Consider the following 27,947-nt stretch of genomic DNA (forward strand, 5'->3'; position numbering starts at 1 on the left):
TATCTTTAGGTTATTCATGGCATTTTTCCGTTCTAATCCCTCATCCTTGGAAGTTATAAAAATACTCTTTATGTCAATTTGGGAGTAAGTGTACAGTGTAGCCATCTCCCTAAGTATCTCAAAGGATGCTTAATATGCAACAAAGGCGCTGTTTTCTTTGAAAAGAAGGTAAAGTCACTGTAGTCTCAAAGGACCATCTGGTTGCTGCTCTCTCATCTGCAAGTCACTGCCCACTGGGTGAGGGGAGAGGTTGAGGAAGGGAGTCCTTCATCATAACCTCAGCTGGTGTGGGAATTGAACCCAGTCTGTCTGAAACACCCTGTTGTGCAAACCAGCTGTCCATCAAACTGAGGTGACTAAACTCCCATTTTCTTTATAACTTGGCTGATTACACCTTCCCAGTGGTGCATAAGATCCACACCAGCCTTATCTGTCATTTACCAACTATCAGATGCTGATTATGAAACCAAACCTTCTAACATCACAATGCATGTACCTATACCATGTGGACAGCAGTAGTTCAAGCGAGCGACTCACCACTGCCTTCTCAAAGGCAATGAGAAGCAAGCAGCAAGCACTGGCCAAGCCAGTGACACCCACATGCTTCAAAAGAATAAATTTTAATAACTACAAAACCACTGAATATTATATCAGTCAACTATATGAAAATCGGACAGTTAGATGTGCTTTGAAACTCTTAGCTGTGGGCATAAAAATGGCCAAAGAATTGGTCTCCAAATGAAAACCATGTTACAAAAGTGACTACAATTCACAAAGAGATAACAAGGTGTAGAGCTGGATGAACACAGCAGGCCAAACAGCATCATAGGAGCAGGAAGGCTGACGTTTCAGGCCTAGACCCTTCATCAGAAATACTTCTTTAGACTATCCTGGGGTCTTGAAGGAAGCTTGTAGGAGTTTTATTTAAAAACAGTGGTATGCTCTAAGCCATGCAAGAACAGCATGGGTGAGAGACTAACATCCCATATCTCAGTAAGCACAAATATTAAATAAATATAAACGGTGCAATTGAAATGCACTATAAGTATACAATAAGCTTAAAGTAGGGATGTTTTGCAAGCTTCAACAATAAATCTGTAGGCACACCTTGTGGTATAATTACTTTTCTCCACTATTTTTAGTGCCTTAAGGTGTTTGTGTTATCACTGTCTGCGCAGTTGTTAATGTGTTTATTTTTAACAGATAATGACTGGTAAAATAATACAGATAGGAATTAATGCGAATATGTGAACCAAGGTGCACAAATAGTACTTGGGAAAAAAATTGAAACCACTTGTTGTTAGATATGAAGGATTTCTGTTTATCAGGAGACTGCAGCATTTACATCATAAAGGTCATCTGCTTTCTCTCAGGAAGGCTGAAAAAACTATGTGATCATAGTAACAGTCTTAACTGTTCCCATGGCAATCATTGTCAGGTCTGCAAGATCTGAAGCAACAGACGTAGGACCATCTTTTAATCCCTATTGTATAAGTCATCTACAGGCTGCTCTTTGAAGCTGTAAAAAAAACAAGCATCCAAAATAAAAAGATTACTGTTGTGCTAAATTCATGTCAAAATACCAAAATGCTCAGGTTGTCATGAATGAATTTGAACCTGGTAATGACTTCTGTAAATTCTTCAAATAATGTGCAATTCAATGTTCAGTTTTTCTGATTCCGCACAGACAGCATATCATTCCACAACTGACAAAGACAAAATCAAAAACTAATTTCAAAATGCTTCTTTGCATTTATAAATCTCTCCACAGCTTCAGCCTTCCTTTGCAACCTCCTGCAGCTTCAATTCAAATCTCCAATATTCCTCATCTAGCTCTATTTGAATACTATACAACTCCACTTCCAAAGGCAGAGTCTTTCTTAACTATCTTGATGTAACACTTTAGGATGTCGTCTCCAGTTCAACTCCTAAGAAAAACCTCTGGGTAGATTTCACAGTTTTGTCACCCTCTTCTCGAGAGTAAACTATCACAGGGTAGGGGGCTGTCTGGGATAGGCAGTGGGTGGGAGCACTAAATTAGAATGAACAGCGGTGGCATCATACTCATCACCTACCCACCTCTGGTTGGGATTTTGCCAGTTAATATCCACTTAAGGGCCTCTGCACACTGCCTGTTGATTATTCATCAGTGTCAGGAATGCCCATGTCACATGGCAAGGCTCCAGTTGAACCCTACTGACCATGTTAATGGGGGTATGTCTTGTTTGGGAATTACCCCCAGATCACATCTGTGTGGTTGGCTCCATCACCCTCATGAATCTGGCCACCCAATCTTTTTACGGGGACATGCTAGACTGACCCTAGCAAAAGCCCCCCAAGTGCCTTCAGTCATTTACACAGCTCCTCAGGGTGTTGGGCTACATGTAGTCCCAGTACTGACCACCATTCCCAGTGGCGCTAGTGGGATGAGAGAGCTGCTGGCCATCTTATTTTCTCACAGCTCTCTGTGGAGGAATGCCTTTCAACATAAGGGTAAAAGTCTCACACTGAACCACTGAACAGCCTAGTGACAACAAAATCAACTCCAGGTTAGAGGTTACCAGGTTAGGTATATATTATGAATTTCACACTTCTGACAGAATGGTATTTTTTGATCAGAAATGCCTTGGTAGATTCACTGACATCAATCCTTCTCATTGGTACTCAATTAGTCTGAGTGATTGATGCCAACTGGGAAAGAATGGCCACAGAAGTCTTCAGTAAAATTAAGACTCAGTCTTAATAAACATAATAGGTTTATTACATAGCCTGGAAGAAGTTGTGTCATTCCTTCTGAGTTTTATGACAGTCCTTTACAAGACATCAGGTTATACTTAAGAGTAAGTATCCATTATTGTTTATCTATGTAGAATTTGTAGTAATGTGGAGCTGAACTAGAACACAAAACTGGTTAGCTCCTTCCAGGAACAGTACTTTATTTCTTGATGGGTAGAGCTTATCTCATGATGTCAGCCAACCCATGTCAGGTACTAACTCCATTACAGAACCAGCCAAGCAGAGTCAGGCTTTCCCAATTTTTGACCTGAGGAAGGGGATCCGCTGCCTCCATGCAGCACAGAAGAGGCCCTTCAATCCATCAAATCTGTATCGACATATCTACATTAAACCCACTATCCAGCACTTGGCCCATAGCCTTGAATGTTATGATACTTCAAGTGCTCATCCACATACTTTTTTAAAGGTTGTGAGGTTTCCGTCCTCTACTACTGTCTCAGGCAGTGCGTTCTAGATTCCCTTCACACTCTGGATGAAAAGATTTTTTTCTTTCAATCTCCTGCTCTTCACTTTAAAATTGTGTCCCTTCATTACAGACCCTTCAACTAAGGAGAACTGCTGCTCTGTACATGCCTTCATAAATCTATACACTTCAATCAGGTCCCGTCTTAGCCTTCTGTGCTCCAAGGAAAACAACCCAAGCTTATCTATCCTCTCTTCATAGCTAATATGCTCCAACCCAGGCAACATCCTGGTGAATCTCCTCTGCACCCCCTCCAATGCAATCACATCTTTCCTATAGTGAGACAAGCAGAACTACACACAGTACTCCAGATGTTGCCTAAACAAAATCTTGGTACTGCTCCAACATAACCTCTCTGCTCTTATAATCTATGCCTTGACTGATAAAGGCAAGTATCTCATATACCTTCCTCAACCATGGTCTGAACCTGTCCTGCCACCTTCAGGGTTCTGTGGGCAAGATCCCACTGTTCCTCTGAACTTCCTAGTGTTGTATCATTCATTGAGTACTCCACTGTCTTGTTACTTCTTCCAAAGTGCATCACCTAATACTTTTCAGGATTAATTTCTATCTCCCCATCTGACTAACTTGTCATTTTCTTCCTGTAACCGGAGTCCTTCTTCCTCATTATTAACCACCCAATCTATCTTCGTGTCATCCACAAACTTGCTTATCATTGACCCACATTTTCATCTTTAAGGTTTATATAAATCACAAACAATAAGAAACCCAGCACCAATTCCTGTGATATGGTACTGGTCATGTACCTGGACACAAACAGCCTTCTACCACAATCCTCTGACTTCTATCACTTAGCAAATTTTGGATGCATCTTTCCAAGTTACTCTGGATCTCATGTTTCTAGACAAGGGCCTCTTCTGTGCTGTTTGTCTCTATAAAGGTGGCAGTGGACCCCATCCGCAGATAAAAAGTTGGGATAAGCTTGCCTCCACTTGGCTATATTCTATAAGGGAGTTAGTACCTGAAAGAGTTAGCTGACATCATTAGCTTTTGCCTTCTTGATCTTTTTTCCAAATCCATGTAAACTACATCAACTTCACTATCCTCATTTACACATGGTCACATCCTTGAAAAATTCAATCAAGTTTGTTAGGCATGATGAAGCCATGCAGACTGTCCCTGATCAAACCTTGCTTCTCAAGTGGAGATTAATTCTCTCCTTCAGAATTTTCTCCAATATCTTCTTGTCACTGATGTGAGCCTTGTGCTCTGTAAAATCAAAATATAGGAAAGCTTCCCAATGAGGTAGTGTGGGTAGTGTTATATTTGCACAGTTAGAAATTTTGATGTTTGTTTCTGTGTGCAAAATCTGTTTTAATATAGCACTGTTTATTCAAGGTAATTTGTTATTTCGAAAGAAATAATTCAAACCAAGTAGTTCAAGCCATCATATCTCTTAAATCTTCCACTAAAGTTTGAATAATGCAGCATAGGAAGTATGTTGAATAACTTGAATGCAGATTTATAGACAAGATAAGCAGCTTCGAAAAGATGGCTACACTGTTTGTATGATGGCATAGTTGATACATCTAGAATTAAAGTGATTTTGAGTATAAGATGCTTTGTCCATCTTTGAGTTTATTCAGGAAAAGCTCTGCCTAATCACAAAATCTGTTTCCTACACCAGATTTATTAATTGATTGGATAGTCAAATTTGGATGTTAATCACTAGTTGTGTGTGGAATTGCCTGCCATCAGTCTTTCACCAGTTAAAACATTATGCAATACCATATTTAATTCAAGCTAACAAACCAAATATTTTTATATCCATAGTTTGATCCTCCATAGGAATTAATCTTATATATTATTCTTGTTGTCTCCAGGTCCTGCGTACGTGATTTGAAACCTTGTTTAACAAAAGTGGATATGTGCTTAAGAAGTTATCTGACCAAAATAGAGCACCAGACACGAAAACACTGTATGGTTTCATTCTGACACCCTAAATTTATATTATACTGACGGATGGTACAATGCAGCATTCTATTGGCTTTGATGATTTGTTTGCTTTGAGTGATGTAACTTGAGAAGAAACAACACTGATCTAATGATATTCAACATTCGAAGGAAAAGTCTGATTAATATTTTGTTTTAACAGACTGAAAATGTGTTAGGTTAGGCAGTACATGCTTGTATTGTGTAACTATGTAAATAAATGCTGATAGAAGTGTGTAAAGATTGGCTCCAATTCTATCCTTTATCAACTGGTTTCTGAAGACTGATTGAAGCAGCAGCACAATTGGCACATTCTTTGTCCTCTGGTTTGTTGGATCTGCAACATTGTTATAGAGCACTGGTTTACCCATCTCTCTGGAGAGCTTTCCAGGCTGATGTCAAGACCTCTGTCGCCTGGCATGTTCAGAGCGGCAACATGACAGACGATGCATGCTCGCTTCTTTTTTATTAAATGAAAGGGACCAGCCAGCTTTGTCATCAGTACAGTTGTAGGGTTATAGAGATTGCGAAGGGAGAGACCGTGGGACTAGGACTGGTGCAAGAAAGAGATCACAGGACCTCAGTCGACAATAAAAGTTAAGTCACATGACATGTTTGGGAGTTAGATGTCTGGTAGCAGGGAAAAGAGGCTCTGTCCCAATAACAGGCACTGTGCTGTTCAGGCCAAAAGAGTGCTGGGAGACAATGTGCGTAGCCAAAAGCTGGGGTTAGGGCTCTGGAAAAGTCCTGGAAACCACCGAGAGAAGTGGGGCTTGGAAAATATCCTGGGAAGCATTAATAATTCAGTGCAGCTGAGCGTGGGGCAGAAGGAAGCTTACAAACAGTGTTTGTTTTGTGTAGCTGATAAATATTGGAGTTGCAAATACAGAAGGGCAGTGCCAGCTTAGCGAAAGTAGCTACCTGCAAAAGAGCTGGAATTGTGCCCATTTGAAGGTGCTAGAGTGCAACCTTAAGAATCCAGTGGAACGCTATCCCGGGAAAGAGATTACATTACTGGGATGTGAGCAGTCATTGAGGCAGTCATGATGGAATGGTTTCTGAGGGAATTTCAAAGCCAGATCTCTAGAAATGAAGAATTGGATCCCTTGTAAGGGAAAGAAAGTTTCAATGAGAGTTAGTGGTTGACAGCATTAGTGATCTGAGGTGCTTCTGAAAAATCCATGTGATCAACTTGACCACACTTGCAATTTGATGTGTCCTGAAGAATGTTTGATTATACTGCTACTCATTTTTACATCATGTTAATTCCGGATGTTAAGTATAAATTGTGTTGTAGATTGTTTTGAAGTTCTAACTTTGTATTGTAAACTTTATTTTGTTTGTTCAAAACCTTAGAATTTTGTGGCTTTAATCTTTTCCCGAGTACATTGGATCTCACACTTTGTCACTTCAAACAAAAAAGTTACCGGTCCTTAGCCAGACTGTAACATAAATTTGGTACTTTTATCAGAGATCATAACAACATGAGAACGTTAGATGAGGACAGCTGGAATACCCAAATCTATAGTCGAAGAGCTTTTCAAGTCTCGTGGTTCAGATATAAATGCAAGAGAGACTAGAAGATAATCATCACCTGTGAAACTGTCCTCTAGTTACTAGTTAATATCTTTAGGAGGGGAGTAGAAATAATTGATGAGAAACATATCTCTCCAATAATGAGCATGGATGAGACAATTTCCACAATTCTGCATATCAAGATACAATTCCTCTGAATGATGTGCTTATTAAAAGCTGATTTGCATTTTTAAATATTATTTTCTCAATGGCAGCAAATTTTCCACCAAATAGAAATGTAAAATCAATGCAGAAGACTGTTAGAATATGTTTACCAATATCTGAGTCTCTGGTATCATTGAGAAATTTGTGTTTTCTACTTGCTGTAAAATAACTGCTGTTCAAATTCAACGGTGAACGAACTGGAAACTTTATGGCCAGTGACTTTCATAAATATAGAATCATTCTCTTCTTCTGTTCATTAAAGCTTGAAATAGGAGAACTGGCAACAACAGCGGAAAACGTAGTTATTGTATTGATATCTGATTAAAAATTATTTGCATTATCGTTAATACCACAATACCAGTTCTATCTGTCCATTAACTTACTGACTCAATCATGATGTTGATTTAAAGTAATAATGGCAACCTTTCTCTTGGTAGTTAATGGTGCCATTTAGTTATTTAATAGCTCAACAATGGGAAAAAAAGGTTTGACTCCAAGGATGAACATCTACAATAAACTAGCAAAGTAGACCCGTTTTATTCTAATGACTCCTCATTCCTTATCTCCGAAGCAAGTGAACATTGAACATTTAGATTTTTGAACCAGCCTTTAAGTTTTTATTTTGGTGTGACTGCTGAGTAAATTTTCTATTTCAGTCATTATCAATTTTGGCAGTTCTTATTGATTTGGTATTAGAAATGTAGGTGACATTTAGAGAGAATTCAGACAATTCTTTTTTATAAATTCCAGAAACCTTTGTGAAATTATGAGAGTGCTGTAGATATGTAATTTCACTGTTAGTACAGGGTGTCTCCAAGGCTAGGAAAGTAGAAGAAAAGAACAGAAAAGCAGGGATGGATGACTGAAGTCTTTAAAAATGGAATGTACAGGAGTAGTTGTAGCTATTGATAAAGGTTTTGAGTCAACTTAGCATTTTTAAGATGTTTGCTAAATCCAAGCACATGAATCATGTTGTAGTTCACAAGACATATTGAAATATCTCGGGAGAAAAGAGCTTACTTACTTGTGAGAACATCAGAAAGGTGGGGAAAGATACAACCTGCAGGTTTTGGAATCCTGTTGGTATGGCCAAAGATTGGAAGAAGTCCACTCTGTGTAAGGAACAATCACCTGCCTGCAAATATCCCTGAACTGGCAAATTAATAATTATGGGTAGGTTTGAAATTCAATTAAGGATGAGGGATGGGCTCTTGAAGCCAAAGGGTCGTTATGAGCTTCACTAGCTCGGAAGAAGCAGGAGGTTGCCTTTACAGATAAGTAAATAGAGACACAGTCTCTCCAGTTTTTCATAAATTTAAATTAAAGAAAAGAGGCTACAATTGTGGAAGGAAGCCCAGGGCAGGCCCATTGCTGTAGGTGAAACCAGGCAGATAGGGAATCTTCTGAAGAAGGGTCTAGGCCCGAAACATCAGCCTTCCTGCTCCTCTGATGCTGCTTGGCCTGCTGTGTTCATCCAGCTCTACACCTTGTTATCTCAGATAGGGAAGGGCACCTGGATGGCTGATCCCCTGGTCTACTACTTGGAGTGGAGACAGTTTCAGACAGTTATGCTCCCTCATGCGTCTGAGGGCCTGAATTTCAAAAGTCCGCCGCTGACAATAAGTCTTAACAGACCTTTGAATTGGCTATCGCTGTTTATGGGCAAATGGCTCCACTGACACTCCCATTCCACCTTTGGCAAAATGGTCCAGGTGCAGATGGAACCAGGGAGGTGGAAACTGACTGACACGTTAAACTCTGCCTACATTCGTATCTATCAAGGCCAAAAAAATCCAGCCGGTAATCAATGTCAATGAAGGATAAAAGGAAACTGAAGATTGGAGATAGGGAATAATTGAAACCATAAAAATATTGGAAGATTCAAAAAGGAGATTAAAACTCATTTGATTGATTGAGATATTAGCCATGATATATGGAAAGAAAATGAAAAAAGTAAAAACAAATGCTTAAAAATATTATAGTAATATTACGACCATGTGATGATTTTACAGGTTGGTTCCACACCAGTATTTTCATATAAAAGATCATTTAAAACACTATCAATCATGCTGAGTGACTAGAATCACTTAAATTGAACTTTTTAACATGGGTACAACAAAACACTTTACAAGTTAAGATGTGACACTCAGCATTAGTATTGAACCATATTGCAGCCTGTAGTGAAAAGCCTACCTCCCAGTCAAGGACTGAAGCTTGCCATTGAGCCATCTTGTCAATATTTTCCAATCTCCTTTTGCGTTCATTGATTTGTTGTGTCACGTTCCTCATGACTGCCAAAGCAGCAGCAACGTATCTATAGTCACTGGAAGAGAATTTTTAAAAAAAAGTTTTGATATCTCTTTCTGAAGTTATTTAGCAAAACAATCAATGAGGAGTTGAGTGGAAGTTTTCTATGGAACAAGGTGTGATCTGGATTTCACAACTTGAAAGGATGATGGAAGAAGATTGAAGAGAAACTTTCAAAACGCAATTCGCTAAGTCCTTAAAAAAAAAAATGTACAGTTATGGCAAAATAGAGAAGTGGGATGAGACCAAATGGAGAGTTCTTTGAAAGAGCTAGGACCAGCACAACGTGCAGCAGAGCATCTGATATATTATTATAGTTACATTTAACTGCCAGGAAGGCAGCGGCGTCGTGATAATCTGACTGAACTAGTAATTCAGAAATCTGAGCTTTTTATCTTGGGACATGGATTCAGGGCAATTGGCGGCATTTAAAGTCAACTAATGGACAAAAAAAAATCTGGAATCAACAGCTATTTTGTTGGTAACCATAAAACCATATGGTTCACTCACGTTTTTGGGAAGGAAAAAGTGCCATCTCATCTTGCCTGGACTGAATTTGACTGCAGACCCACAGTCATTGACTCTTAAAGTGTCCTCTGAAATGGCCGAGCAAGCCACTCAATTATATTAAAAGTCACAAAGGAATGAAACCAAACAGATCACTCATGATCGAACCAGGGAACAGAAACAATAATGACAAACTCAGCCCTGCCAATTCTCCAAAGGACTCTACTAAAAATATGGGAGCTTGTACCAAAATTGGGAGAGCTGTCCTCCCAGACTAGTTGAGCAACAGCGTGACATAGTCATATTCATGGAATTATTAACAATATCGTACTCTTGCGTATGATTTGTCCCACCAGTAGGACAGACTGACCAGTAGTGGAGCACAGTGTACAGTCAGGAGGAGTTTGCCCTGAGAGTCCTCAACAATCTTGGGTAAGAATATCCCCTGCTGACTACAACCTAGATACAGCCTCTGATCTAATTTATCAGTGTTCCTGCAGGTTGGACTCCAACTGGAGGCAGTATTGATGATGGCAATGGCACAGAATTTACTTCAGTTCAGGGATTTCAGTTTCCATCATAAACAGTGACTTGGTAACATCATTTGTGACTGAACCGGCAGAATCCTAAAGGACATAGCTGCTGGACTGGGTCTGTAGCAGGTGATGAGGAAGCCAACAAGAGGGAAAAATCTATCTGATCTCTTCCTCACCAATCAATTTGTTGTAGATGCATCTATCACAGGATGGTAAGAGTGACTAATACTCGTTGTGGAGACTAAGTCCCATCTTCACACTGTAGATAGTAACCAACATATTGTGTGGCATTAACACTATGTGAGATGGGATAGATTTTGAACATATCTAGTAATCAAAAGCTGGGCACCAACAATGTGCTGTGGGCTATCAGCAGCAACAAAGTTGTATTTAAGTATAACCTGTAGCCACATGGCCTGGCTTTTCCCCCAATCTACCATTATCATGAAGCCAGAGGATCAGTTCTAGAGCACATAGATCCCTCTTCACCTCAGAATTCTTCCATGGGTTGGAAAGAGGTCTGTTAGTGCATGAGCAATGCAGGTGTGGGGCACAGACAAGGCACTCTGGCCTTTGTGATGGTTGAGGTCAGGAGAAAACAGTCTAACTGTGTGTGCGTGTGTGTGAGAGAGAGAGTGTACCTGGGGCCATATAAATGAACAGGTGCCTCCAAACGGGGCTGTTATTGGAGTCCCAGAGTATGGAGTTTTTATCAGGTAAGAGTAGATCTATTCTCAGCGCTTTTCTTTTGGATAATCTGGCTGCCCATTTGGAAAGTTGAGGTACCCCTACAGATGTGGTCCCACAATGCTTTGATGGTGTAACTCAGGGATTTTTTTGGAGGGGTCAGGTATCCAGTAAAGCTGTTATCTGTGAAAAAGATTTTGTGTAAATGGTGCATAAACTTCTTGGAATTGTGCAACCTGTCAACATGTATTGACCTGTCAAGAAGCTGTCAACACCTTTCAAGAGGTTTGTGCAAGTGCATTTATGGATAAGTGTTTTCCTAAATAGAATCAGTGGGGAAGAAGGCCATTCAGCCCATCGAGTTCACACTGGCTCTCCGAACATCATCCTGCCCAGTCCAGGTAACCCTGCATTCCCCATGGCTAATCCACCTAACTTGCACGTCTTTGGACTGTGGGAGGAAACCAGAGCATCCAGAGGGGACCCACACAGATATGGGGAGTGCGTGCAAACTCCACATGGACAGTTGAATAAGGATGGAATTGAACCCAGGTCCCTGGTGCTGTGAGGCAGCAGTGCTAACTGCTGAACCACCATGCTGCCCTATAAAATGTAGAATGAAATATAGAAATTCAAGAAACAGAAGCATATTTTTTGTTCCTACATGAATGGGTACATATGGATAATCATTGAGTTGCTATGGTGAGTAAATAGGTAAATGATGATGGTGTTAAACAGGCACTAAGTTAACATATGGATATCTTGGTCCATGAGGAATAGCAGGGTTTGACAACGGGAGTATTGGAGGAGTTGGGGGTCTGAGTGCTGGAGTTTTGTTCTTCCCTGTTTGGGAAGATACAGTATCCTTTTGGATCTGGTCCAACCACACCTTTGGTGGAGGTAAAGTATCCTTTGGAGAAATAAGGCACTCTTTAGTGGAGGTAGTGAAAAGGCACACTTGTGTACAAAAAATACATAAACCCATTGGGACTAGCAAAGCTGTCAAGAAACTGTCCAGATATGTACAGCCTGATAAAAAAAAAATGTGCTAGCTATTTCAGGTGCCTGATCACATCAAAAAAATTATTGGACTTGTGCTGCATGATTTATTTTCCAAATTGTCATTTTCACACTGGGGTGCCTATATATGAACAGCTCCAAAGGCTTATTGAATGAAAATGTTTGCCGATATAAAAGATTTCACTGCTTTGAAAATGTTTATTTATATCAGGCATTGAGCACTTAGGTGGATGCTTGTTTTCATAAGGAAGTAGACAAAGTGATTTCAAAGCATTGGTTGTTTTGTACCTAAGAGTTTTTTTTTTAGTAGTGACATCATCATCAATAGGCAGCTAACTTTATTTTCTCTCAGGATGCCTCTCAGTTAATCACATATATGATAAATGGGTTGATAGCCTGGGGGAAGGAAAAAGATGGTGGATGCAAATATGAGTTTGGGGCTATTCGGGTCATGGGAATGATTGGGATCATAGTGAAGGGAGAAGGGAGAAGTGCAGAATCCTTTGGATTCTGGGAGGTTGCATGGATTAGCATCAAGAGGACATAGAGAGTGAATGGAATGAGGGGATGAGAGCAGGAGGGAATTTTTATGCCTTAAATTTTATTTTTAAAACTTCGCATGTGTGTGCATGTGTGAATTTTTCCAGTTTTTGGGAAAGCTTCTTGATTGAAATTCATGGCAGACCGTCCATTACTGCCCATGCTGATTTTACTTATGCAATCTTTCACTCTTCATCTCAATACACACCTCCTAGGCACCAGCCTCATACATTTATGTGGCAGGAGATAATGAGGTGCCCGCTGTTGACAGGATTTTGTAATGTTCACATCATTGGCACAACATTTAAACCCCAGCTGCACAGCATTCCAAGAACTGGCTTTCACCCTGTGGTGCTCCAATATTATCCTGGAGGAAGTGGCCCAAAAACGCAAGTGAGCTCCTCACTTTGTGGAGTGGGACCTCAAGGTGATGGTGAACACAGTGGTGAAGAAGACGGCAATCCTGCTTCATGCTGACTGGCAAAGAAGTCCATACCACCACCCTGAGCCAATCAGGACTGAGATAGTGCTCTGGGTCAGCACAGTGTCCTGGGTCAAAAGAAATTCCTTACAGTGCAGGAAGAATGCCAATGACTTTCTGCAATCTGCAAGGGTAAATTTCTGCTAGCTCACATTTACATGGTCACCACTATTCACTCCAAGCCTGTCAGTATACACACCTCTCACCAAGTCTCACGGACTACAATTCTCACATTTGCATGAAGTATGACCAGTCAAAGGCTCTCAACCAACTCTTCCATCCACTAACCCTTCCTGCCCTCTGAATTTGCTACTCACTCACTCGGGACTCCTCACCACCTCAGGCATCATCACCAGCGTCTCTCCCATCCATTTCATCACACTCAACTCTCCTGTTGTCCCATTGCAGGAAAATTTGTCTCATCATCAGGCTGAGACTGTAAAGACAAGCAGGCAGGCTGACATAAGATGTAAGGTTTCACACCCACAGTGAGAAGATTCTAAAACTTGGTAATTGCTCGTGTGGGACTGCAGACATCTTCATGGGTAACGAACTCAGTGATCTTCAGTGCACTGCTCTCCTGTTACCAACAACACTAACTCATTCTTAACCTACACAAAATTTTATCCCTATCACACAAAAAAATCCATTTCCTCTCTTATGCAAGCACTGGCAAACCTCACCAGAAAAAGGTCACTATAGGAGATGTCAGTTCCACCTCCATCTCTGTGAAGGATGCCACTCAATGGATGTATTGGAAAAAAACTTTCAGCTACACTTTGCACCAGCTCAGAAATTTTCACCTCAATGGGCTCTCCTTCTAGATTGGTTTTGGGAATATATTTTGGTAAGTTCATAACTGACAGGCTTCCATAGCTGGTTGAAGAAAAACAATCAGTTCTCCTCATTCAGAACTTGCTGGAGGCCAGACAAAGTCTCCAAGCAGAAGATGCTTACATGGTCTTAGACAGTAATGACTTTGACACAGACAGACACAGGAACAGAAGATAGTTTTGTGAGAAGTCAAGGCAGTCATTAAACTGGATCAAAGGATAAAGGAACAAAAAGGATAAAGGATTATACATCCTCACACCCCCACTTCACTCCACCCCACTCTCTCAGTTCCTCTGTCTCCGTTGTATATGTTCAGATGAGACCAACTTTGAGAAGGGAGCCTCCGAAATGTCTACTTTCTTCCCCAGCTGAGGATTCCCCAGCACCGTTGTCGACAGGATCCTCAATCAGGTCTGACCCATCTCCCACACTTCTGCCCTCACCCCTTCTCTTCCCTCCTGCAACAGCGATAGGGTTCCCCTTATCCTCACCTACCATCCCACCAGCATCCACATCCAGAAGATCATCAGACACCACTTCTGCCACCTCTAGCGAGATGCCTCCACCAGACACATATTCCCCTCCCCTCCCTTGTCCGCCTTCCGCAGGGACCATTCCCTCTGGGACACCCTGGTCCACATCTCCTTCACCCCCAACACCCCCTCACAGCCCTATGGCACCTTCCCCTGTAACCAACAAAGGTGCAACACCTGCCCATTTACCTCCTCCCTCTCCAGTATCCAAGGGCCCAAACATACCTTCCAGGTGAAGCGACACTTCACCTGCACTTCCCAGAATCTAGTCTACTGCATTCACTGCTCACAATGTGGTCTCCTCTACATTGGGGAAATAAAGCATAGACTGGGTGACAGCTTCGCAGAACGTCTACGCTTTGTTCACAAAAAAGACCCTGAACTACCTGTTGCCTGCCACTTTAACACATCACCCTGTTCCCTGGCCAACATCTCAGTCTCTGGCTTGCTGCAGTGTTCCATCTAAGCTCAATGCAAGCTGAAAGAACAACACCTCATTTTCTGCTTGGGGACCTTGCGGCCCTCTGGACTCAATATCGAGTTCAAGAATTTTAGGGCCTAAACTCTCCCTTGTCCCAGCCCCCTCCCCCATACACCAGGCTTTGTTATCACATAGCTTGCCATTACACACTATCTGTTGTTAGTCACTAATAGACCCCATTAACAACCATTCACCCTCCCAGTCTGATTGTTATCAACTCCTTTTGTCTGTCCAACTGTCCTTCTCTTTCTTAAGGCTCTAACCTATCATTTACTCCCTACCCGACCCACCTCCCTACTTTCTGCATATAAACTGGTGTTTTCCCAGCCACCATCAGTTCTGAGGAAGGGTCACCGGATCTGAAATGTTAACCTTTTTTTTCCTTCACAGATGCTGCCAGACCTGCTGAGCTTTTCCAGCAACTTTGTTTTTGTTCCTGATTTACAGCATCTGCCTTCTTTTGGTTTTTACAAAGGATAAAGGAGTCCATCGGTGTTATCAGTTTGATGCTGGCTCAGGCATGTGTGCATTTAGTTGCATCCATGGAAACCCAAGTCCAGCACAGTCAGTATCTGCTCCATATGCAAACTGACCCACACTCCATCACTCCAGCCATAGGTGTTCAACACAAACGGCAAAGGAAAAGGGGGAATGAGAGACCTAGACCTCATTCCAGGTGCCCCTTCCACTCAGGGAAACAGAGTAGTGCAAGCAGGCACCCGAGGATGGAGGAGCTCTCTAGGCCTAAATGCTCCCAAGGTTGACTACCCTGATCTTTCAGGCCAACAGGACCAACCAAAGAGCAGGCTCTCTCCATCCCTGCTGCAGAAGTCAGCCGTCCACCTCAATGTAGCAGGATGGAAAAGAACTAAAGAAAAAATTTTAGTGCACACTGTGGAATGGTGAACATCAATATAAAGTTTCTTGTATTTTTCTAAGGAAATGTTCACTTGCACATTTAAAGTGCTCGGTCTGTATAATTTCACAGCCGTACCTGTTAATGTCGCACCATTTGATTGATCCTTGACCCCCAACATTGATGACTGCAACCATATCATTCATCTTAATTTGGATAATGCTGAGACTACAGCAATGCCCAGGTTTGTTATAGGACCTACCTGAGGAAGTCATTTATATTCTTACAATGACGGATCAGAATCCTGAAATATGCTTACACACTTTTACTTTTAAATCCAAAAAGTACTGAGACGCCCTCCAAGTGTAAAGTGAGACCTGGGAATTCACTTAGAGCAACTCAAAGCTTTCTTCCAGAAAGTAAAATCATTTGATCTAGTGGGCAATATTGGAAACAGTGACTTGTCTAATGCCCAAGTGTTTTATCTCAGACATGTAGGGCATCAAGGATGATGCAGTGTGCGAATGTAGCAGTTGTGAAGCATTGTCTTCTATTATCAGGTGTGAAATTGTAATTCCAGGTGAGACCTGGTAGTATCTGAACAGATTTCCTTGTCTGACATGACAAGGAGGGCAATTAGTGAAACTTCATAATGGTCATGATTGTTTGATGCTATAATTTTTTTAATGCTCATTCTTGCACAAAGAGTGACCTGTCAATGAATTGCAATTTGATGGCTGATGGATGGAAAAACTGGGTCATTGGATGCATGCTTAATCCAATTATCCCTATCAGGGCCTCAAATTCAATGAATTTTACTCTACACCGCCTCACCCCACCGTCAGCAAACAGAAGATTAGTATTTACTCTGTGTGCAGTCAGCCACCTTTTCTGGCAATGTTTAAACTTGTCTTCGTAAGACCCTCCACCTGAGGAGGTTCCATCTGAGATGCAGAATGATCCACTCACCCTTCATGTTCTAAGTTGTGTTGATGTTCCTGTATCCCCACTGATTTTTTAGTATCCTCATGTTTCCATTCATCTCCTTAATGTCCCCAATTTACCCCTGAGCCTATAGCTTTGCAATCGCCATGCCCTTGTTGCCAATATATTCTCCCCATATTGAGACTACAGTGAACGTTACTTTTGAAACTATGCCCCAGTTCCCATAACTCCCAGTTTGCAAGTGAATGAATCTGTGCCTGTCTGTGTTTATGACGGAGTCTCTAAGTTTGTGAGAGAGAGAGGAAAAGAGTGGAGTTGTATGTGAGTTAGTCTGAGAATTGCAGACATGCATATTTTCCCCATTTCTTGTTTTGTCCCAAAACCATCTGTACAGGAGCGAGGAGGAACTCCCAAACTGAAAGGCGGCCCATTTCTGACCCACACTCTCACATGAACCCTGCTGAGGCCAGCTCAGAGCGTGCGCTACCAGAGACAAACACAAATCTGGTTTTGGTTAAATCCAATGCCTTAACATGGCTCCAGTCCTCACACTCTTCTGTGGTGATCAGGACTTGGTGCATAGTTTCCCTTGCTCCAGTTCTGCTTCTTAAATGAAAAGGCAAGAAGAGTTTCATCAGTTAGTTTTGCTATGTGGCACTTTACAATTGTTTTTATTAATTACTGATATTTTTAAATTATCAGTTTGTTGCTCTAACATTTTTACTCAAATATTTGCTTCATACTTCAACTCATTTTGAAACTTGTCTTTAATGTTGCCCTGCATGGTATCTTTCTGAAATTTGCTCAATGGCCACTAGACTGAGAAAGAAATCAATTTGTGGCCCCTTGTGTGAAAACGTTAGACAACAGTAGTGAAAAAAAAAGACTTGTTTCCAAACAGTTCCAACAAAACCACTGAGCTATCAGTTCACCCAGTCCATGAACCAGACTCAAAAACAAGCTGTGAGACTCCAAGCAGAGGAGTATGTACCATGCTTCAGTTAATAGTTCACCGAAGAACACCCCACCTTGGTTGTTTGACGATGATAAACCCATGGTCAGCTCTGACCCTTCAATTTGTATGACTCTCAATTCTACTTTAACGAATTGAAACTATTCAAAGAACACATACTCGCCACCTTTGAAACAAGAGAAACAGCCATCAGTTAAAATATATTACTTTTAACTGTATCCAGTCTTTGTGAGTGCATGAGTGAAAACAAGTGAGATATTGTACTGAGCTCAGGGTGACAACACGCAACCTCCTTTATTCTTAAACTCACAAAACTTCATTACTGAGTTATTTAATTGGGATCCACACTACATGGGTAGTCTTGTATGAAAGAGTTTTAACAGCTTCGATGAAATTCATGATACGCAAGAGCACACAGCACAAATCTATTTCTAAGTAGGCACTAAACTGACAATCTCATTCTGAGAGGTCAGTTCAGGAAAAAGAAAACCTTGCTTTGTTATTCTATGTAATTCTTATGCTATCCTAAGGCTGAACAAAGCAAAGAAAACCTTACCATTTATCTTTACTACAATAACTGCCCTGAATTGGGACCTCAAAACCTGAAAATAAAGAGCATTTTATTTCAAGTGTTTAGTGTCCCTCTTGTTGAATGACAAAACATAATCAAATGTTTTTTTAAAAAAAAGACTTTTCATGGTTTAAAATATCTTTAAAGAACAACTGGATTAATGAAAATTTGGAAAACAAATTTAATTTTAAAAATAATGTGAGAGTGAAGACTGGAGACAGAGATACTTCGAAATAACCCACATTATCAAAATAGAGCCACATTATTTGACGAACATTATGTGAAGATTTTTCACATTTTGCTAATTGAAGTGCAATCTTGGAAGAAAATAAAGCATCTTACGAAAAAGTTAATAAACAAAGTCTCAGAGCCAGGCAAATATCCTTCGGAAAGTGTCAACTTCTTGGAAAATTATCTGCAAACATCTTGCGAAGGGATATCTTTGAAGCTCATTACTTTCTTTCAACTGCAGGTGGCTATATTTATTTTTCTAAAACTCACATCTATTTATTTTAGTATCTAATTTATAGAATGGTGCTCAGGGCCACAATTTACTTTGAGAATACACGTATAGAGGATACATAGGTATATATAATATATTGGGGAAGAATGAAAGTTTACCCTTATTCCATATAATAAAATTCCTGATTTCACCTATCCTGCCAAAGAGGGGACATGAGTTCCATCAATAGATAATTCAGCAAGTGCACTTCCCTGTGTAGATGTAATCCTGCAATAGATCAGGAAGGTTCCAAATTCCGTTGCTTGTGCTGTACCAACTGCTTTGAGAATGTTGAAATTATCGTGATACAGTATATCCTCTTAATCACTGCACAATGAATAGTTGGAAAGTAGCTGTATGTGAATATCAAGTAAGGACACAAATTACTCTTTTGAACCAGGATGTTTTGAGAGAAACTGTATAATTTCTGCCACTCTTAAGCTTAGACAAGGAATCAAATCTGGATAATGCAGTTCAGCTACTCATTGGCATAAATTCATTGAGCTAAGTAGACTACTAATGTTCTTAATAAAATTACCATTTTCTAGAAATCTTTCAGGATTGTCAACAGTAATAACTTGAAAAAAAAACTAGGCCCAGTTCCACAGATTTTCTCTTAAACCTTGTTGTGTACAGTGTAGTTATATTTATGGAATGCAAACTGACAACTTTATTTTTAATCTAATTAGATTAGCCACTAAATCTTCATTGTAAGGTTTCTAGAAAGAGAGTAAACAGGGAGGTTGGAATGCACAGAACTGAAGATCAAGAGATCAAGAACAAATAAAAAATATAACAAGAACAGCATGTGATGATTTAGAGAAATGGAAAAAAAAACAAATGATATAACTGTAACAAAGAAAAACAATGAAAACATCTCTCTTGTTTGCCATGCACAGCAACCAAATAAATACCTTCTTCATCTCCTCCACTAAACTTAAACAGCATTGGTAGATTAAGAAAAGATATAAAAATAGGAACAGAAATATAGTAAAAGCATAAAAATAGAAAGAAGGGCAAATACACATACTGAACATTGAGAAGAAAAGGGAACCAGAACAAAAGGAAAACAGCAAGATAGTACTTGATGTACAGTTCGTCTCTCACCTCCAGCCTCTAACCTCCACTTCTTATCTCTATACTATGAAATGTAGTGCTTTGAATTTTCTTTTCTTTTTCCCAAATTCCTAAAGTGCAAATATTTCGTTCTAGGTTCATTCTTTCCCAGCATCTAAAAAACAATAAGGGCTGCATTTTCTGCTCAAGGCAGTCGTTCCATCCCCACAATGTAAAATGTGGGGGTTGACTATAACCATTAAACAGTTTAGGCTGAGACATCTACCACTCAGCAACAAGAAATCTTGCCTTAGACAGCTACCAGCCAATCAGAGATCATCAGCTCTCTAGTATCAGTTAGCTCAGTTGGCTGAATGACTGGTTTGCAATGCATGGGTTCAAATCCTGCACTGGCCGAGTTTACTATGATGGACACTCCTTCTCAAACCCTCCCCTCACTTGACGCATGGTGCCCTTCATGTTAAACCACTACCAGTTGTCTCTCTCTGATCAGAGAGGAGCCGTATGGGCTGGTAGGACTATAGAAACTTTAACTTTACATTTAGAATCTGATTGTTTTCATTGAATCACGTCACCAAGCCCTCTATCTCCCTTCTATATTTTGACTCATCGTTGTTAGATATCTGTCCCACTACAGTGGTGTCATCAGTGAACTTGCAGATGAAACCTCAGTCATGTATTTAATGTGGACTTTGTCATATTGGTTTAAAATGTAAGTATTTACTTAACATTACTAAACTAGGCCATCAGTATTCAATGTGAACAATGGATTGTAACTCCAAATTATATCTGGAATTTGTTGGTGGTATATGCTGCACTTTAAAAGCAATATCAGCAGTATTTACAAGAATGCTGGTGATTGTTGGGCCTATAGAAGGTGTTATGCGCTGGAGGAGGATAGGAAGCAAGTTTGGGGCCTCACAGCAACTGCCAGCCTCCAGTGAGGAGGGCAAGCAACTGGGATAGAGAGGCTGGTGAAAGGGGAGAAAATGGAGGCAGGAAATAATGCTGGTAAGACATTTGGATAGGACCTCCAGAAATCCTTGTTCAGAAGGTAACGTTATAAAGTCCACCCCTAGAGTTCCATGCCATCCTGAGTTTTATCTTTTATTTATTATCTTCAGATTTTTTAAATTGTAGCTTGATGTTGCTTAATGTGTATTCCCTAATTTATTTTAACTCCTCTTTCACTCCCTCCTGTCTTAATGATGTCTCACATTACTAAGAATAGCCCTTCATTCTGGATTCCGAATATGAGGAAGAGTCTCTGGACCCGAGACGTTAACTGATTTTTTTCTTCACAGATGCTGCCAGACCTGCTGAGCTTTTCCAGCAACTTCTGTTTTTGTTCATGAAAAATAGAAAAATCAGCCCAAAAGAAGTGAAGAGCAATACGCATTATAGAATAAGCAGATTTCATGAATAGAGAAGGTGAGAGAGAAAGCTACATTTAGCATTCTAACAGGCACACTTTGCAGGCAAGACTCCAGTTTGCTTGTCTGCTTCTGGTACTTATCCAATCTTCTCCTTCCAGGGCCAGGAATTAAATAACGATCAGTAAAGTGTTATGTGTTATAACACATAACATTTGGACATAACTTTGGACATTGGTCCTATCCAAATGTCTTACCAGCATTACCACTCCTCAGATCTCCTTTATTTCCTGCCTCCATTTTCTCCCCTTTCACCAGCCTCTCCAGCCCAGTTGCTTGCCCTCGGCTAGCAGTTGCAGTGAGCTCCCAAACTTGCTTCCTATCCTCCTCCAGCACATAACACCTTTAAGTGTTATTTAAAGTGCAGCATATACTACCAACAAATTCCAAATATAATGTGGAGTTAAAATGCATTGTTCACAATTGGATACTGAAGGACTAGTTTAATAATGTTAAGTAAATACTTATATTTTAAACCAATATGACAAAGTCCACATTAAATACATGACTGAGGTTGCATCTGCAAGTTCACTGATGACACCACCGTAGTGGGACAGATATCTAACAATGATGAGTCAAAATACAGAAGGGAGATAGAGGGCTTGGTGACGTGATGCAATGAAAACAATCTGTCTCTCAACATCGGCAAAACTAAAGAACTGATCGTTGACTTCAGAAAGAAAGGAGGAGCACACGCTCCCATCTACATTAAAGGAACTGAGGTTGAGAGAGTGAACAGCATCAAGGTCCTCGGAGTGACGATAACCGACCACCTGTCCTGGACTTCCCATGTAAATAAGACAGTCGAGAAGGCACAACAACGCCTCTTCTTCCTCAGGCGGCTCAGGAAATTTGGCATGTCCATAAGGTCCCTCACCAACTTCTACAGGTGCACCATTGAAAGTATACTGTCCGGGTGCATATTGGCCTGGTATGGCAACTGCTCTGCCCAGGACCATAAGAAACTGCATAAGGTGGTGCGCGCAGCCCACACCATCACAGAAGCCAACCTCCCATCCATGGACACTATTTACAAGGCTAGCTGCTGTGGAAAGGTGGCAAACATCATCAAAGACACATTGCACCCTGGTAGTGACCTCCTACAACCTCTTCCGTCAGGCAGAAGATACAGAAGCCTGAACACATGCACAAGCAGGTTCAGAAACAGCTTCTTTCCCGCTCTCAGACTGTTGAATGGACTTGAGCCTCAAATAATGCAACCTGCAATATAATCTGTATGCCTCTAAGTCTTTTTGATCTGTACATCCTTTGCTTGCTATGATCTGCCTACACCACTCACAAACAAAGCTTTTCACTGTATTTCAGTACACGAGACAATAAAAATCAGTCTGTCAGTTAGCAGAATGAGCCATTATCTGAATACTATATGCCTGAAGCAAAACACACTGACCCAGATCAGTAGACTACTGTTCATTGTCAGGTTCTAAGTGCATTTTATAACCAGAAGTTCAAAGTTAAGGGTTTAAAGTATGAAAAGCAAGATAAACAAATGTTCACAAACACAAAGCTGATAGATTTTGTTTAAAGTATATAATAATCTATAAATGATAAAGAACTTTTGCAAAGAACACTGCCGAAAATGGCAACAGCTCTTTGCTTCCTGTTTGCTTTGAGAAGCTACCAATCTAGCCAGATTACTGATATATGCAAATCAGTGGATTTTAAATTGACTATATTCTACAATATTTTGAATCCAATACAATTGCAATCATTAATTCAGCAATTAATAGCCAACCATTAATGTATATAAACATCATTTCAGTGATCCCAAAAATCTCAGAATTATGAGCATAGCCTCATGTGATTATTAGTTTCCCTACACAATATGCGTCAGAAACTGGCAGAATTAAAAACAGCATGCACAGTACCCTTGATTATTCATTTGGATGCAAAAACCTCCAGCATTTCTGGAGGCTAGCTTTCGGCCAATTAGAGGGAAGCCTAAATTTATCTAGCTTGTTTAATAGGCAAAATCATAGACCGTACTTCTTTTCATTCACTCATGGAATGTGGAAGTCACTGGTTGGGCCAGCCTTTATTATCCATTCCTAGTTGCCCCTGAGAAGGGAGTGATGCACTGGGTTCTTGAACTGCTGTAGCTCATTTCGTGTAGGTACATACTCTCGGCTGCTAGAGTAAGAATTCCATGAATTTGACCGAGTGACATTGAACATAAGAACATAAGAACTAGGAGCAGGAGTAGGCCATCTGGCCCTTGAAGCCTGCCCCGCCATTTAATAAGATCATGGCTGATCTTTTCGAGACTCAGCTCCACTTACCCGCCCACTCACCATAGCCCTTAATTCCTTTACTGTTCAAAAATTTATCTAGCCTTGCCTTAAAAACATTCAGTGAGGTAGCTTCAACCGCTTCACTGGGCAGGGAATTCCACAGATTCACAATCCTTTGGTGAAGAACTTCCTCCTGACCTCAGTCCTACATCTGCTTCCCTTTATTTTGAGGCGATGCCCCCTAGTCCTAGTTTCACCTGCTAGCGGAAACAACCTCCTTGCCTCCACTTTATCTATTCCCTTCATAATCTTATATGTTTCGATAAGATCTCCCCTCAATCTTCTGAATTTCAATGAGTATAATCCCAGTCTACTCAGTCTCTCCTCATAATCCAACCCTCTCAACTCTGGAATCAACAAAGGGAGAAATAGCAGGTGCAATGGCGGTAATTTTCCAAAATTTGCTGGATTCTGGGGCAGTCCCAGCAGATTGGAAAACAGCAAATGTGACGCCACTGTTTAAAAAGGGAAGTAGACAAAAGATGGGGAATTATAGATCGGTTAGCTTAACCTCTGTGGTGGGGAAGATGCTTGAGTCTATTATCAAGGAAGAAATAGCAAGGCATCTTGATAGAAATTGTCCCGTTGGGCAGATGCAGCATGGGTTCATGAAGGGCAGGTCATGCTTGACAAATCTTTTGGAATTCTATGAAGACATTACGAGCAAGGTGGACAATGGGGACCGAGTGGATGTGGTGTACCTAGATTCCCAAAAGGCCTTCGACAAGGTGCTGCACAAGAGGCTACGGCATAAGATAAGGATGCATGGCGTTAAGGGTAAAGTATTAGCATGGATAGAGGATTGGTTGACTAACAGGAAGCAAAGAGTGGGGATAAGTGAGTGCTATTCTAGCTGGCAGTCAGTGACTAGTGGTGTGCCTCAGGGATCGGTGTTGGGACCGCAATTACTTACAATTTATATAGATGATTTGGAGTTGGGGACCACATGTAGGGTGTCAAAGTTTGCAGATGACACTAAGAGGAGTGGCAGAGCAAAGTGTGCAGAGGACTGTGAAACTTTGCAGAGGAACATAGATACATTGAGTGAGTGGGCAAAGGTCTGGCAGATGGAATACAATGTAAATAAATGTGAAGTCATACATTTTGGTAGGAGTAATAGTAAAAAGGATTATTACTTGAATGGTAAAAAGTTTCAGCATGCTGCTATGCAGAGGGACCTGGGTGTCCTTGTGGATAAATCACAGAAGGTAGGTTTGCAGGTACAACAAGTAATTAGGAAGGCAAATGGACTTTTGTCCTTCATTTCTAAAGGGATTGAGATTAAAAGCAGAGAGGTTGTGTTGCAGCTGTACAAGGTGCTGGTGAGGCCACACCTGGAGTACTGTGTGCAGTTTTGGTCTCCTTACTTGAGAAAGGATGTACTGGCACTGGAGGGGGTGCAAAGGAGGTTCATAGGTTGATTCCAGAGTTGAGGGGGTTGTCTTATGAGGAGAGACTGAGTAGTTTGGGATTATATTCATTGGAATTCAGAAGATTGAGCGGGGATCTTATAGAAACATATAAAATTATGAAGGGAATAGATAAGATAGAAGTAGAGAGGATGTTTCCACTGGCAGGTGAAGCTAGGACAAGAGGGCATAGCCTCAAGATTAGAGGGAGCAGATTTAGGACTGAATTGAGAAGGAACTTCTTCACCCAGAGGGTTGTTAATCTATGGAATTCCTTGCCCAGTGGAGTAGTTGACGCTACTTCAGTAAACGTTTTTAAAGATAAGGTAGATTTTTTTTTAACAATAAAGGAATTAAGGGATATGGTGAGAACGTGGGTAAGTGGATCTGAGTCCATGAAAAGATCAGCCATGATCTTATTGAATGGCGGAGCAGGCTCGAAGGGCCGAACGGCCTACTCCTGCTCCTAGTTCTCATGTTCTTATGAGTGGCAATATATTTCCAAGTCAGGATGGTAAATGACTTAGAGGGGAATGGCAAGTTGTGGTAGTCCCATTTATCGACTGCTTGTTTCTTTCTAGGTGGTAGTAAATGTATTTGAAAGATGCTGCCTAGGGATCCTTGGTGAATTTCTGCGGTGCAAATGCAGCCACAGTGTATTGCTAGGAGAAGGAATGAATTTTTATTGCTGTCATATCAATCAAGTGGCCTGCTATTTTTCTGGATGGTGTCAAGCTTCTTGAGCTTTGCTGGAGCTGCACTCATCCAGGAAAGTAGAGAAATCAGTCTCTGATTTGCTTGTGTTGCCTCTGTATTCATGTGACTAGTGAAGTTCACTTTCTCGTCAATGGTAACAATGAGGATTTGATAGTGGGAGATTCGGCAATTGTAACACCATTGAATTTCAATGGACGATGGTTAGATTCCTTCCTATTGCAGATTGTTATTGCCTGGTACTACTGGAGCATGAATGATACTTGCCACCCATCAGCTCAGGCCCAGACACTGTCTAGGTCTTGCTTCATTTGAACAGGGACTGCTTCAATATCTGTAGAATTGTGCTGAACATAGTGCAATTATCACTGAACATCCCCATTTCTGACCATGTGATGGTGGAAATGGCCTAAGACACAACCCTGAGATACACCTGCAGTGATGCCCTCAAGCTGAGATAACTGACCTCCAACAACCACAACCATCTTCTGTTGTGCTAGCAATGACTTCAACAAGCACAGTTTCCCCCTTGATTTCCACTTGGTCAAATGTGGCCTTGATGTTAAGGGCAGTCACCTCATCTCTGGAATGGAGCTCATTCATCCAGTCTTGGATGAAAATTGTAATGGAGTTCAGGAACTGAGTAGTCCTGGCAGAACCCAAGCTGATCATCAATGAACAAGCACACAATGTGCAGTTGGATACCACTGTTGATGACACCTTCCATTACTTTACTGTTGATGAAGAGCAAACTGATGGGGAGTACTTGACCAGATTAGATACGTCCTGCCATTGCGTGATATTTGGCACTAGACTTACATACGCTTCATTATACTTCCATTAAATGAGTTCATACTCTTTACAATCCCTCCCGATACTCTGAGGTAAATTTACCATGGTCCCTCCACATCTAACCTCTTTTGAGGCCATTGGGTCTTGCTAAGTACACTAAACACAAAAGTGCAGTTAGAACATAAAATTATAAAATTAATGGCATTTGGCTTCAAAATGAAAAACTGCTTTCAATGCTTACCTATGTTCCAATGCCGTATACTTGAGTAATTCTGCAAGTTGTAGTGGATATTTGCAGATCTTCTGCACAGGCGTGAGGAGAAAGCCATCGATGGCAATGTCAATCATTTGCTGAAGGAGTCGACAAGCCTCAAAAAAATGCTGATACCTGCCATCTTTCATCAGCTTGGAAAGTTCCATGCAAGCATCCAGGTGATTATTACAGTACTCAGAATAAATCCAAAATCCATCTTGCTGTAAAAGAATACAACAAATACATGTCAATATCAGATGTTTAGGAAAAGTCAACTATTCAACTTTCTGAACTGACTAACTAATAAATCAGAGTGGGCAACAAAGATAATGGTTGGGGGGTGGATGGGCACTACATTCATAAAATCTTTAACAGTAGATTGTAATTATTTGCATCTAATCTTTTATATTTAGGCAAATCTTTAAGAGAATTGCTTCCACGTTGCCATGGTTTGGTTGAAGCTCTCTTACCCTTTACTCAGCACATTCAATTCTGCAGGGACTGACATTTCATTGCAGTGCTGAGAATATGCTGCATTTTTGCAGATGTTGTCTAATGGATGTGATGTTAAACCCGGAACCATCTGTCCTCTAAAGTGGATACAAAAGATTCTACGGTAGAATTGGAGCAGATGGAGTTACCATGGTGCTCTGGTCAATATTTGACCCCCAGCCAATATCACTAAGACAGATAACCTGGTCCTGTTTTACTATGAACCAACAGGTGCAGTGTTGCACTATAAGTGACTACACTTCAGAACAACTTCATTGACTGTTGAGTATTTTATGACATTGTGAATCCATGAAAGGGAAAAGTTCTTTCTTTATTTGTATTCAAAATATAGATGCCCAGCAGACATTCCAACAACTTTAGCCAAAGTCCCTGAACTGTTTCTTTTCATTCTTTGAGTTGCGAATTGTTTTCAGTTTAGATTATTCAGCTATATAATATTATGGGCCAAATATTCACGTTTTGCACTTAGGTGTAATTTATCACTTGACAGAGCACATAAAGGAACTTCAAGTGGAGAGCTCATATATTTGTAGCAGAGTCATCCAATTTTCTAACCATGTCAATTACTGGGCAACAAATTATACAGTCTTTCTTAGAGATGTACAATCCTTTGGGCTTGTTTTCCCTTGTTAAAATATATTTTTAAGTTTATCTTAGTTTCCATTTATAAAACAAAATCAATACCAAGAGGATTAGACATAGGTTCAGGATTGCTATTA

General features: G+C 40.6%; 1 protein-coding gene across 1 annotated transcript in view; it reads right to left on the minus strand.

Moving 5' to 3' along the window:
- arhgef9a (Cdc42 guanine nucleotide exchange factor (GEF) 9a) overlaps positions 1–27,947 on the minus strand; it is a 138,875-nt gene that overhangs the window by 78,784 nt on the left and 32,144 nt on the right. The window contains exons 4-5 of the mRNA XM_048605521.1: positions 26,704–26,936; positions 9,146–9,275 (exon numbers count right to left, since the gene is read on the minus strand). Coding sequence (XP_048461478.1) covers positions 9,146–9,275; positions 26,704–26,936 — 363 coding nt within the window. The remainder of the gene's footprint in view (positions 1–9,145; positions 9,276–26,703; positions 26,937–27,947) is intronic.

Source organism: Rhincodon typus, chromosome 14 (assembly GCF_021869965.1).
Source record: "Rhincodon typus isolate 14 chromosome 14, sRhiTyp1.1, whole genome shotgun sequence".
Classification (NCBI taxonomy): domain Eukaryota; kingdom Metazoa; phylum Chordata; class Chondrichthyes; order Orectolobiformes; family Rhincodontidae; genus Rhincodon; species Rhincodon typus.